Consider the following 13,360-nt stretch of genomic DNA (forward strand, 5'->3'; position numbering starts at 1 on the left):
TTTGAAAAATATTCGACGCATATCCCGCGCACAGGGGGCTTAAACACAAATAAAGCATCATCATCCTGTGGCAGTACCTGCTTCAACCGTATCCGTCAGGTCATAATTAGACGCTGTCCGAGGGAATTCTTTCAGTTTTCTTGTGCTGAGGTTTAGAAATCCAGAGTTCGCCGCATCCTCCAGAGCTCTCTCCAAGCCCCGGTTTATAGGCAGGTTCGTGTTTGAGCCCAGTCCGCTGAGGTTCGCCTGTAATGCGGCAGGAGGCAGCTGGGAGTGAGGACGGGGCTCTGGTCCCAGCGTCGCCATATTCGCCCAATCGGAAGAATATACAAAACTAGAGGCTCTGCGATCGGTATTCCCCAAAGAAATGTGCTTGTCTCGAGTAACAGTAGTGCGTGAATTTCCTCCTAGAGGACTTTCCTCTTACTGTCCTTAACGCATCTGCGCAGTTTCTGTTTATGAACTGACAGCGTGCCAATATATAATATTGACCTGTACTACAGCGCCATCTGCTGTACAGGAGCGAAAACAGCCATTTGTGTCGCTGAGTTTAATGACGACGCACTTATTAAAGTTTACTAGATGGACAACCATAAAAATGTGTAAAACCCCATTCTTTCCTAAATCTTATTTTATAAGCAATTAAATTGTATTAAGTACACAATAAATGCACCATTCTCAACAAACTATAATTTCCCAAATAGGGCTAAGTTTATTATTATTACTTTTCTTTTTTTATATATTAAAATTTGGCATAAAACAAATTATAGCTTTGTTTTAACTTTTTGTATCTTTTTGCTATGAACATCTAAGTGATTATAATCTAGCGGCACATTGTTCACAAACATAGTTATGTTATTAAAATTAGTTTGTAGGCTTACAATTAATGACAATTTATGAATCGTCTATATGGGTAATACACAGTAATAACAGTAACTGCTGGCTGTATTAATTACTTTCCCATAATAGGGTACATGGACACCTAAAGAAGCTTTCAAATTAAGCAAATATTTTGCCTAAAACATATTACGGAAACACGTTACTATTAGGTTCCATTTCTTAACATTAGTTAACAACATTGGTTAATTGAGCTAACAATGAACAATACTTATTAGAATGTAAATTAATGTTAATTTAATCATATACTAATACATACATCAAAAGTTGTATTTGTTAACATTAGTTAATGCACTATGAACTTACATGAACTAACAATGAACAATTGCATTTTTATTAACTAACATTGATTAATAAATGATGTAAAGACTGTATATTGTTAATTGTTTGTTCGTGATCTCTAATGCATAATGTTAACAAATGGAACCTAAAGTGTTACTCATTTTACATGCATAACAATAATCAGGCCGTCATTTTATATTGGATTATTGCTCTTATATTAGTCATATTTTGTATGTATACAGGCCATTTTCACCATCAGACAAAGTGTCAGATTAGTCATCTAGTCAAGCAAGTGCAACGCTGTTCTGCTTCTCTAAAGCAATCGAGCACTGCCTCATTTACAAACTGAGGAAGTGAAAGATTCGAGATGAAGCAGATCATATCACAAATGAAAGCAACGTCTTCTCTAGTAGTTTCTGAACATTCGAATGAGATATGGTAAGTTGTTTTTGGTGAGAGAATGGGGGTAAATGGTATTTATCCTGCTAGATGGCTTTCAAATATTCAAGCCCATGTCTTTAAACTATTCTGAGCTGTTCAAGCGGTAAGAATCATGGGTAATGCTAATCCAAAGTAGCCACAGCTTTTAAATTGTTGCAATTGTGATTGCAATTTCAGTTTTATTGTATTTTGAATCAAGTGTATATATATATGAATTAAGAAATGATTGTTTGGATCATTCAGAGTGTATACATGCCAAATAAATATCTATGAGTAGTTTATAATTTCCTTGACAAGTCAATAAATGTCTTATTTGCTATTATGCAGTATCACCAATCAAGGGAATTAAATGGCAGTGATGCATATCCAAGTGTTCTGGTTTTGAATAATCTACACCTGCTAGTTGAGCTTAAGTTGAGCCCACCAAAAATGTTTTCCCTTGCATCCCTGATCATTTTGCTGTCCCGTTCTCTCTTCCCTCCTCCAGTCAGACGACGAAACTGGCAACATCGTCAGAGATCTGCACTTTGTAAGCTGGTTAGTTAATTCAGATTTAAATGCGAATCACTCCGACAGCAGTGATGATGACATTGATGAAAGGGGACTGAAGGGGTGCGAATTAATTCCCCTACTCAGTGACTTGGATTCCAGCTTGCTTGACCCTGAGGAACAGTACCACCTGCCCCGGAGCAGTCCTGTCATATCCTGCAAGAGACTTCACACAGAGCTACAGACAGAACACCAGTCATCTCCCGCTGGCCCGTCTTTGACACCTCCAGTTTGTGATAGATCGGCACTATCCACCTCTTCATCTTCAACAGTTAACTCCAACAATTCACATCCACATACATCGGAACATCTAATTGGCTTAGACGAATGGGAAAAACCTTCAGTAGTACCCAACAAAGCTTTAGTATCTAAGCCAGATATAAACAAAGACGAGTCCTCTCCCCCTTGTTGCCTTGGGAACTGCAGTTCACCCAAGGGGTCTATAGGACAGTCAGAGTTGCTCACAGATAATTGTGGAACAAGTGGAATTTCACCAGCCTCTCAAGAGCCTCAGTCACTTCCCAGTTACTCCTCTGGTGAGCTCAGCTCTGAGTCTGTTTCTAGAAGATTGAGAGTCCCCAAAAATAAGAGCCCCGAGTCAGGGCCTAAAAGAAGAGCCTGTTCTGACATCCCATCAGTATCTGGTCAGAGGAGTTCAGGCCAAGCTGAGAAAAGTGGGTCATTTGTTGATGTATACTGCACAAAAGACCTCTACAGGAGCAGTTTTGAATTAGACCAGGTGGGTGTGTGTTGTTGTTGTTGTTTTTTGGGTGGTGGGGGGGGAGGGGTTATGTTTAGGTAATAGAAAATATAATTTGTTCAAAATAAAAGTCAATGTAAAATTCCCACCATGATAGAACACATATGTGTATGGGGGTCTGGTTTTGTCCAAATGTCCCTACATGGATAGCAAAATGTGAAAAATGCTACATTGTGGAGCCACAAGGAAAATAGTTTAAAGGGATAGTTCACACAAAAATGAAAATACTGACCCTCATGTCATCTCAGATCACAAACAAAAAGGTTTCTGTGAGTGAACGGGTGAATACTGTATCTTTGGCTCAGTTTTAAAACTATACAATCAAAGGAGTGTGTGTGTGTGTGTGTGTGTGTGTGTGTGTGTGTGTGTGTGTGTGTGTGTGTGTGTGTGTGTGTGTGTATGTGAGCGTGTATTTATCACTTTATGGGGACCAAATGTCCCCATAAGGATAGTAAAACCCGAAATTTTTGACCTTGTGGAGACATTTTGTCGGTCCCCATGAGGAAAACAGCTTATAAATCATACTAAATTATGTTTTTTGAAAATGTAAAATTGCAGAAAGTTTTCTGTGAGGGTTAGGTTTAGGGGTAGGGTTAGGTTTAGGGGTAGGGTTAGGTTTAGGGGATAGAATATAAAGTTTGTACAGTATAAAAACCATTATGTCTATGGAAAGTCCCCATAAAACATGGAAACACAACATATGTGTGTGTGTGTGTGTGTGTGTGTGTGTGTGTGTGTGTGTGTGTGTGTGTGTGTGTGTGTGTGTGTGTGTGTGTGTGTGTGTGTGTGTGTGTGTGCGTGCGTGCGTGCGTGCGTGCGTGCGTGCGTGCGTGCGTGCGTGAGGTAGTGGTTAGCGCACTGCGCTATGAACTGGTGACCCGAGTTCGATTCCTGCTCATGGCCAACACCAGTGATGATTATCTGAACTGGTCCCGGGCCTCCCCTAGGTCGACTCAGCCTAAAATGAGTACCTGGTGTGGTGTGTAAACATCGCCACTGGGGAGACAAAGGTGGTCGGGTGTGGTGCTGGCTACCCACCACCTTGTGTACCATTCCGGCCTTCATAGGTGTGTGTGTGTGTGTGTGTGTGTGTGTGTGTGTGTGTGTGTGTGTGTGTGTGTGTGTGTGTGTGTGTGTGTGTGTGTGTGTGTGTGTGTGTGTGTGTGCAGCTTAAACAGAAATAACAGAGCATGGATGATGATAAAGATGATGATGGTGTTTTTTAAGAGCTCCCACATTACCATGGCGACAAAGTAAAGTGTGTGTTTTTTGTATTTGTCTGTGTTTGTGTGTAGGAGAATGCTCATTTTGTAGTTGTGGATATGATGCTGGAAGTGCTCGAGTCTGTGAAATGGGTTGTGTGTCTGCAACAGTTAAACCTCACAAATCCACATAAAGAAAGACATAACACACACAACACCACGAAAACCGACTCAATCTCCTCCTTTGACAGCGGGTTTGAGGGTAAGATCAAACTGGGTTGAAACATTGGCAGAATTCACAAAGCTCAGTTTTATCCACATGTGATGTTGTCTTGCCAGTGATTAGATAGCAGCTTCTTAATCATTAATAAGGATTTGCTTCAGAGAGTATTTAGCTGAAATCAATCTCTCTTTAACTGACTTCTCAACTGTACGATAGACCTTTGTTTGGGTGCAAAAAAAAAAAGTGTAATAATTGTGGGGGGCAAAAGAGCAATGTCCCCACATGATTACTGCCCCACCCCCTTAACATCTGTTTGCATGGCTGGATAGGTCCTGCCAATGCTGTAGTGGCAGCAACAGTTCACAAACTTCTGTGCCTCACATAAACAGAAGAATATTGCTGAACAGCCATGAAACAGTAGGGTCAAAAATATAACCAAGCAAGTAGAGATCCAACCATAATGTTAAGCTTTAGAAATATGATAAAAAAATTATAAATCACACTTGACTGTATGGTTGAAAGGGACATATTTGAGTGGTATATGAATGTATTCCTTAAATAGACCTACTTAAACCAAAAATAGTCCTTTTTACTTGAAAAATAAAAAAATAAAAATGAATATTTTGCACACGCAAACTCATACCAGAGATTATTTAGCAGAGACGGGCCACTTCTATTAAAATAAATAGGAGAAATTGGAACGCCCAACCGCAGCTCTGAGCACCCAACGGTCAACGGATGTAGCAAGGAAGTCCCGCCTTACAGGTAAAAGAGCCAATCACCTTATAGATGCAGGCATTACCTGTCAATCAATTCGCGAATGCGCATTAGTTATACAAGCTGGAAAATTCGCGGGGTTTTTGTTATTGTTGTTGTTTTTTTGTAGTCTGAGGTAAAGTAGCGCAATTTATGATACTCAAATGGGCGAAAGTGATCATCCCTATGCCCTACTAACTACAAAGGACAAAGCTCTTGATGTGGGCTCTCTAAAGAGAACATGGCATTACAGTTTGAATGTACCCTTCACTAAAAGACTAAAAGGGCCCTATGTGGAAAAAATAACTTTCTTACTTTTGTTTGGATCGTCCCCTTACCGAAGTGCACACCAAGGGCGCAAAAATGCAGTTTGGAAAATACCAGTCATACACCAATTTATGGAGGTATCAGTTAAAACGATTTAATGTCATGAGGAACCTGCTAATTTATGAAATGTTTACAAGACCTGATAATACAATTAAAAGCTGTTAATTATACATAGAAAGACCAAGAAATAGTAAAGTAAATTTTTAATTTTAAATTTTAATTTAATTTAAATTGTTTCTAAAAAACAAAAACATCATCATAAAAGAAAAGTTTGGAGGTTGTTATTTAAATGTCTATTAATACAATTATTATTAAAGGGATATTCAAATCCTGAATATTCTATTTATTACAATTATAATAAAGTTGTGTTTATATTTAGTTAATTGCAAATTGTTATCTGCTACTGACCAAGACATTGTCCACATATGTGCAATACATTTTCAAAGATATTGTGTTTTTTTAAACAGGAATTGTATTTCTTTCTCATGGTTTTTTATATTCCTTATGTCTGACAGACTTCAGCTCAACAAACAGATATTCTTTGGCTTCTTTTGAGAGGTATGCACAACCTAAATTCTGTCTGTACAAAGTCTGTGTTACATTTTTGTTGCATTGTTTCCAGTTAAGATTTGTTTGCATGTTGTAGTCCTCTCCAGAGCTCCAGAATGCCATGCTCCGCAGAACATTTAGCCCATCATTTAGTGTCAGAGATCAGGAAGCAGTGGTTCCCCTCTGAGCAACTGCATAACCCTGACAACCTCAACTCAGCTCTACAGGAAGTGAGAGTGGTTACGCATAAACACACGCACGCATGCATTGAGCACACATGTGCAGCCACAGAAATTCACACAGTACATGTCAGGGTGGACAGGGTCATGATCTCGTCCAGACTCTCTCTCTCTTTCTTTTCTTTTCTTTTCTCTCTTTCTTTCATTTATTTATTGAATTGGCTTATAGACTCCCTCCGAATGATGCCAGTAAAGATCACCCTGTCTGGGTTTATTTTGTGATACTGACCGGCTGATTGTACATTATTCCTTACGGCATGAGTCCTTATTTATCAGCTCCAACTGTCTCTTCCGCAGGTCTCTTTTCCCATGATGGCAGGGAACCGGATCAGTCTAACTGAAGAGATCAGGCAGAAGAGCAGGATGAGAGGAACATTAATCTGGGCTCCACCCAGATTTCAAATAATCTTCAGTGTTCAACCAATACACAGGTGAGAAAGGCCACCACATCCACACAGTACAGATTGGCTCTCACTGAAACGCCTCGGTGACTGATTGAAACTCTTTGGGTTTATTTTGGGCTGCCACCTGCAATGTTTCACACTCAAATGTAAAAGTTCACAATTCACACATACAGTAGACTAATTGCAAAAAAGCGACATACAAATGAGGAACATAGCAAGCAATCTGTCATACAAAGTTCAACAACATCTACAGTGTTGTACTGCCAAGCTCTCAGTGTGTGTGTGTGTGTGTGTGTATGTGTTTGTGCGTGTGTGTCTGTGTGTTTGTGTGTGTGTGTGTTTGTGTCTGTGTGTGTGTGTGTGTCTGTTTGTGTGTGTCTGTGTGTCTGTGTGTGTGAGTGTGTGTGTCTGTGTGTCTGTCTGTCTGTGTGTTTGTCTGTGTCTGTGTGTGTGTGTGTGTGTGTGTGTGTGTGTGTGTGTGTGTGTGTGTGTGTGTGTGTGTACAGTAAGCACAAGTTCATTTCACTAGTAAGTGGCTCCAATTATTCATCAAAAAATTGTGTGTTTACAATCGTATGATGAACACAAATTTAAAGAAGAAACAAATATATATATTTGTTGCTGTACTAACTTTGCAAGCATGTAATATTAGTTCTGTTCACTCTATCTCCCTTTAAAAAGTCTTATTTTAGTTCACTAGATGGCAGCCAGTATTAAGAAATGTTCACTTTCTAGCACAATATGCAGATCTGAAATGTAGGAGTTTTCTAACTGAGTTTAGCCCTCACAGACGTGCTGGTCCAAAGACATTCAGTCTAGTTTTCGATTAATTGCAAAACAAAGTTGCAAAAGTGATGATCATTTATGACAAGTTCAGATTCTACGTTATCACATGTCTGACTTATGCATCCGGGGACTTTAATGTTTTAAGCGTAAACTTATTTCATAATATAGTAGCATCCAAACTTAATGGGGATAATTCACCCCAAAATTGTATAATATGTTTCTAAAAAGGAGATATAAGGCAGAATTTTAGCCTGAATCACCATTCTCATTCTCTGCATCTGATTTCCATACAATAAAAGTAAACGGTGACTAACATTATGCCTGATGATGACAGATGATCAGAATTATTTAAAATAAGTGTTTCTGTTTATCTGTTCACTAGACGCAGTGATGTCATCGCTTCCCAGCACTTCCTGTGTGCAGGATGTGGCACTGAAGTAGAACCCAGTGAGTAATGAAGCAGCTGCCAATCTGAGCATATGAGTATCTCTCTACTTCCACTCCTCCGACTTTATGTTCAACTGCTCCTCTCTCCCAAGGGTATATAAAGAAATTGAGATATTGTGACTACCTGGGTAGATACTTTTGTGATGTTTGCCATGGTGGTGGTGAATCAGTGATTCCCGGTCGGGTTCTGAGTAACTGGGATTTTGCGCGGTATCCAGTTTGCCATTTCTCCAGGCAGTTACTGGACTCCATATGGCAGCAGCCTCTCTTCAAATTCACAAGTGTGGCAAAGAAGCTGTACAGCCAGGCCAAAGAGCTACAGCGTTTCAGGGTGAGTGTTTCACTCTGCTCTGGCACAATCTACACCAATCATGCTCAATAAGCCAACAATGTTTGTGGTCATGTAAACGCATTAAACAGCTTTCATTATCGGTCATAAATGGTGTAAGAAAAAAAAACTGATCGACACAGATTTTTGCCCATTACCCCACTTCACTATTGCGTTAAAGTTGTTTTTATATTGGAGATTTGTTAGACATTCGATCCTTCCTTTAACATAAATTGGATTAATTGGATATGCAATTGCAAAATAGTGGCAGTTCATGCTGTGTCTCAATCAGATAACACTGTAAATTACACTCACCTAAAGGATTATTAGGAACACCTGTTCAATTTCTCATTAATACAATTATCTAATCAACCAGTCACATGGCAGTTGCTTCAATGCATTTAGGGGTGTGGTCCTGGTCAAGACAATCTCCTGAACTCCAAACTGAATGTCAGAATGGGAAAGAAAGGTGATTTAAGCAATTTTGAGCGTGGCATGGTTGTTGGTGCCAGACGGGCCGGTCTGAGTATTTCACAATCTGCTCAGTTACTGGGATTTTCACGCACAACCATTTCTAGGGTTTACAAAGAATGGTGTGAAAAGGAAAAACATCCAGTATGCGGCAGTCCTGTGGGCTGAAAATGCCTTGTTGATGCTAGAGGTCAGAGGAGAATGGGCCGACTGATTCAAGCTGATAGAAGAGCAACTTTGACTGAAATAACCACTCGTTACAACCGAGGTATGCAGCAAAGCATTTGTGAAGCCACAACACGCACAACCTTGAGGCGGATGGGCTACAACAGCAGAAGAACCCACCGGGTACCACTCATCTCCACTACAAATAGGAAAAAGAGGCTACAATTTGCAAGAGCTCACCAAAATTGGACAGTGGAAGACTGGAAAAATGTTGCCTGGTCTGATGAGTCTCGATTTCTGTTGAGACATTCAGATGGTAGAGTCAGAATTTGGCGTAAACAGAATGAGAACATGGATCCATCATGCCTTGTTACCACTGTGCAGGCTGGTGGTGGTGGTGTAATGGTGTGGGGGATGTTTTCTTGGCACACTTTAGGCCCCTTAGTGCCAATTGGGCATCGTTTAAATGCCACGGCCTACCTAAGCATTGTTTCTGACCATGTCCATCCCTTTATGGCCACCATGTACCCATCCTCTGATGGCTACTTCCAGCAGGATAATGCACCATGTCACAAAGCTCGAATCATTTCAAATTGGTTTCTTGAACATGACAATGAGTTCACTGTACTAAAATGGCCCCCACAGTCACCAGATCTCAACCCAATAGAGCATCTTTGGGATGTGGTGGAACGGGAGCTTCGTGCCCTGGATGTGCATCCCACAAATCTCCATCAACTGCAAGATGCTATCCTATCAATATGGGCCAACATTTCTAAAGAATGCTTTCAGCACCTTGTTGAATCAATGCCACGTAGAATTAAGGCAGTTCTGAAGGCAAAGGGGGTCAAACACAGTATTAGTATGTGTTCCTAATAATCCTTTAGGTGAGTGTATAATAGCAACAGTAATAATGATGTTATTTGACAAATGTATTTGTTTTAAGCGGGAGTGGGATCAGTTTGAAAGTTGGTAGGGACATATTATCAGACACAAATTAATTATTTGTTTCAAATTAGTGATATAAGTAAGTCTGAATGGTTTAAACATGCCAATATCATCACAGAAACACACACATACCAGAAGCACATGTTCTCACCTTACAAATGTATACATTGTATGGGTAAATGCATGAAAATAATTTCACCGCAAGTTAATCTGCGATATCCTGCACATTTATTCCATCTCATTATCTGACAGTGAGTTGCTCAAATTCAAATGTGTCTTCCTCAAGTAGGCATAAAAGCAGAATAACTCCCTAACTTTGCATGCTGAATGTCTAACGAATGTCCAATATAAAAACAACTTTACCCCAGTCATTTCACTTTGCATGTAAACATCTTTACCAGCGTTCTTAATGACTTATCCAGTAAACGAATGTGTTGTGAATATGTCTCTTCACGGTTTGACGTCAAAAGCAGGGAATTGCTTTCAAAACTCACGTAAATTGAGTTTTCTTGCTTTATCTGATTTGTTTAATAGGCTGATTTTTGGGAGCTATCAGCATATTAGTGTGCATGTAAACTGGCTAACTGTTAACTGATTGTTATAAAATGATTGGCTAAGCCACATTCAAGGCCGTTGTTAAGTAGCGACCACAACAGATCGGTCGAACCCTATATTAAAGGAATTTTTGGGGTTCAGTTTAAGTTAAGCTCAATCAACAGCATTTGTGGCATAATGTTGATAACTCATCCCTCCTTTTCTTTTAAAAAAGCAAAAGGTTACAGTGAGGCACTTACAATGGAAGTGAATGGGGCCCATTTCTGGAGGGTTTAAAGGCAGAAATGTGAATTTTATAGTTGTATAAAAGCACTTACATTAATTCTTCTGTTGAAACTGTGTTATTTGAGCTGTAATTTTGTTTTAATCATCATTTTTACATTTGTCTTCGGGTTTGTTGGCATTACATCGTCATGGCAATGAAGTTGCAAACTGGCTATACCTTTAAGTGATTTTATCAGACTAAAATCATGTAAATGGTCTGCACTTATATAGCGCCTTTTAAACTTGGCGGTATTCAAAGCGCTTTACACTGTGACTCATTCACCCATTCACACACCATTGGCGGCAGAGATGCCATGCAAGGTGCTAGCCTGCCATTGGGAGCAACTTGGGGTTCAGTGTCTTGCCCAAGGACAAGTGGCATCGTGTGTGCTGGGAATCGAACCACCAACCCTGTAAACATGCATAGTGTTTATATCTTGTGGCTATACTTTTGAAACAGTGAGTATTTCAGTGTTTTCAGACTGGCCCCCATTCACTTCCATTGTAAGTGCCTCATTGGAACCCTGATTGTTGCTTAGTTTTAAGAAAAGGAGGGTCAAGTCCAAATGAATTTTTGTGGTAGTCAGTATTATGCCACAAATGAACTTAACTTGTATTGAACCCGGAATATGCCACTAGGGGAAAATGTAAAATCAGCCATTAAATGCATTAAATAAATAATGACATATAAATACGATTCTAAGTTTTATAACTGTAACACATTGTACTGAAGTATAAAGCGCTAGGATGCTTTTTGGCCTTTGCATGAACTCTTGATAGATTGTCTTTTACTCTGGAAATATCAGCCAATGATGTAGCCAGTAGTTTTACTCACATGATATTCATTGCATGTTTTATTCCTTTAGGACGTTCAGGAGCAACTCATATCCATCAAAAAGCTTCTGAGCACATGCAGACTATCAGCTGGGTGATTTGTTTCTCTACTTTGCCCAGCCTTATTGTTTCAGCCACGTGTTCTGGTCATTTTCAATATAACGAATCCATAATGCTCACTCTTAGAAATCATTCTAACTTCACACAAACAACCTGTCATTGCCTTAAAACTACAATAAACCATCTATTCAATGTGATGTTTGCTGAAGAGAGCATTATACTGTAGGTATGGGGTGGGTAGGTTTCAAATTTTCTGTCTCCCTTTTCTCTGTAATCAGAGTCCATGCTGAGTTTGAACAACTTCCTTGTCACCTGATGCAGGAACTCCACCTCTTCTCCATGGATGACTTCATCGGGGTGAAAAAGGGTCAGCTCTGTACCACAGCGAAAGCCATACTGCAGTCTGCAACTGCTCACATAGACATTTGTGAGGTTGTCCAATTGAAGCTCACTATTAAGACATGTAAACAGCTTTATTGGCAATTAGTTTATATGGTGCATTATAGGGATGCATGATCATATGTTCCCTTTTAAGATGGCACTTATAGATTAACAAGTGCACACTGACTGTTGTAGAATCGGTGATGTGTTGTGTGACACCTTTGGGCTCGTGTGTGTGTGTGTGTGTGTGTGTGTGTGTGTGTGTGTGTGTATTCCAGTAGATACCGTACACAGTCACATTTTATGACCGAGAATGTTTGTTACAGTCCGCTCTCTTATGTTCCTCAGCTGTGTCAGTCAAAAGGTTTTATCTGTGAGTTCTGTCACAGGAAGGAAGTGCTTTTCCCTTTTCAGAGAGACACCTGCATTCGCTGCCAAGGTCAGACATCAACACACCGCAAGCATTTCCAAATATTCTGTTAATAAGTACACTCAAAGTTTAAAATGTTGCTTTTGTCTTGAGTGATTTTAAAACATTTTTTTGTCCACCTTTAATCATTCAGCAGTCGTGTGATTTGAGGACTCAAAAGAGATCTATAAGTTGATCTATGGCCATTCATTCCATTATTTCATTAAATAACACTTGCCTTGTACCTTGTGGTTTTGTAGATTGCAGAGCCTGTTTCCACATCTCATGTTTCCATGATGAAGCATGTCCCAAATGTGCCCGACTACAAAAACGAAAGAAGATCCAGGAAGCCATAAATTAATTAATAAAAATAAAATTGCATAATTTTAAAAGTGGACCCTTTCAGGTGTTCATAGCCCTAGAATAGTTGCACTGACATTTTATATGTAAATGTATTATATTTTGTATAGCACAGATTAAAGACATTTTCATATTTGTAATGATTGTTGTACATCATTTTCCACTAAATAAGCATTACCCAGCAATAATAAGAGATATATTCATAATAACAATAAAAGTCATAACATATCTATTTTTCTTTCATTTTAACAATAAATGACACATTGACTTATCATAATTGTATTGTTATTGCTGTTTGTTACTGTTTTATTAGTACTATATAATGTATTAGTACTATATAACATTATCTATTTTGTGTATTAATGCCTTGGCAAAATTGTATGTAAACAATCATGCCAATACTATTTTGCTGGTCACACATGATCTGGTTGCTCACTTTATTCTTCAAGATAACAAATGTTATCAGCAACATTTTAATTGGATTTAGTTATAATATTTAATATAATTTTAGCAACTACTTTCTTTGTCATTGAAAATTGTGACTTAAAAAAATCCAACTATTTTAGTAATAAAAATAAATAAAATAAAAATCTATTGTCAGAAGTGGGATTCGAACCCACGCCTCCATTCGGAGACCAGAAACCCCGTGATTAGGAAGGATTCATCCTTGAGTCTGGCGCCTTAGACCGCTCGGCCATCCTGACATACGTCATTTAGAAAACTAAT

General features: G+C 39.1%; 2 protein-coding genes and 1 non-coding gene across 7 annotated transcripts in view; 1 reads left to right on the plus strand and 2 right to left on the minus strand.

The window, feature by feature from the left end:
- The window catches only part of lrch1 (leucine-rich repeats and calponin homology (CH) domain containing 1), a 64,375-nt gene extending 63,942 nt beyond the window's left edge, over window positions 1–433 (minus strand). For all 4 annotated transcript variants that reach the window (XM_052141822.1, XM_052141821.1, XM_052141820.1 and 1 more), the window contains exon 1: window positions 78–433. In XM_052141822.1, coding sequence (XP_051997782.1) covers window positions 78–306 — 229 coding nt within the window. In that variant the 5' untranslated portion in view covers window positions 307–433. The remainder of the gene's footprint in view (window positions 1–77) is intronic.
- A 1,102-nt stretch (window positions 434–1,535) lies between these two features.
- Window positions 1,536–12,822, plus strand: rubcnl (rubicon like autophagy enhancer). Of its 2 annotated transcripts, none has more exons than XR_007971953.1 (12): window positions 1,536–1,617; window positions 2,108–2,908; window positions 4,225–4,393; window positions 5,953–5,995; window positions 6,084–6,216; window positions 6,523–6,656; window positions 7,798–7,862; window positions 7,955–8,193; window positions 11,457–11,518; window positions 11,763–11,947; window positions 12,214–12,304; window positions 12,535–12,672. XR_007971953.1 is itself a non-coding variant. In XM_052141823.1 (12 exons), exons 1-12 carry the CDS (start codon window positions 1,615–1,617, stop codon window positions 12,633–12,635), a joined length of 1,995 nt encoding a protein of 664 aa, XP_051997783.1. In that variant the 5' UTR covers window positions 1,536–1,614; the 3' UTR covers window positions 12,636–12,822. The 2 variants fall into 2 exon arrangements, 1 of the variants encoding a protein (XP_051997783.1); XM_052141823.1 differs by having other exon boundaries at window positions 11,763–11,916; window positions 12,535–12,822.
- A 407-nt stretch (window positions 12,823–13,229) lies between these two features.
- trnal-caa (transfer RNA leucine (anticodon CAA)) lies at window positions 13,230–13,338 on the minus strand. The gene is made up of 2 exons: window positions 13,301–13,338; window positions 13,230–13,275 (listed from the first exon to the last, which is right to left on the minus strand). It is a non-coding gene; the product is annotated as a tRNA-Leu (tRNA).
- Window positions 13,339–13,360: the final 22 nt, after the last annotated feature.

The sequence above is a fragment of the Xyrauchen texanus genome, chromosome 14, assembly GCF_025860055.1.
Source record: "Xyrauchen texanus isolate HMW12.3.18 chromosome 14, RBS_HiC_50CHRs, whole genome shotgun sequence".
In the NCBI taxonomy this organism is placed as follows: Eukaryota; Metazoa; Chordata; class Actinopteri; order Cypriniformes; family Catostomidae; genus Xyrauchen; species Xyrauchen texanus.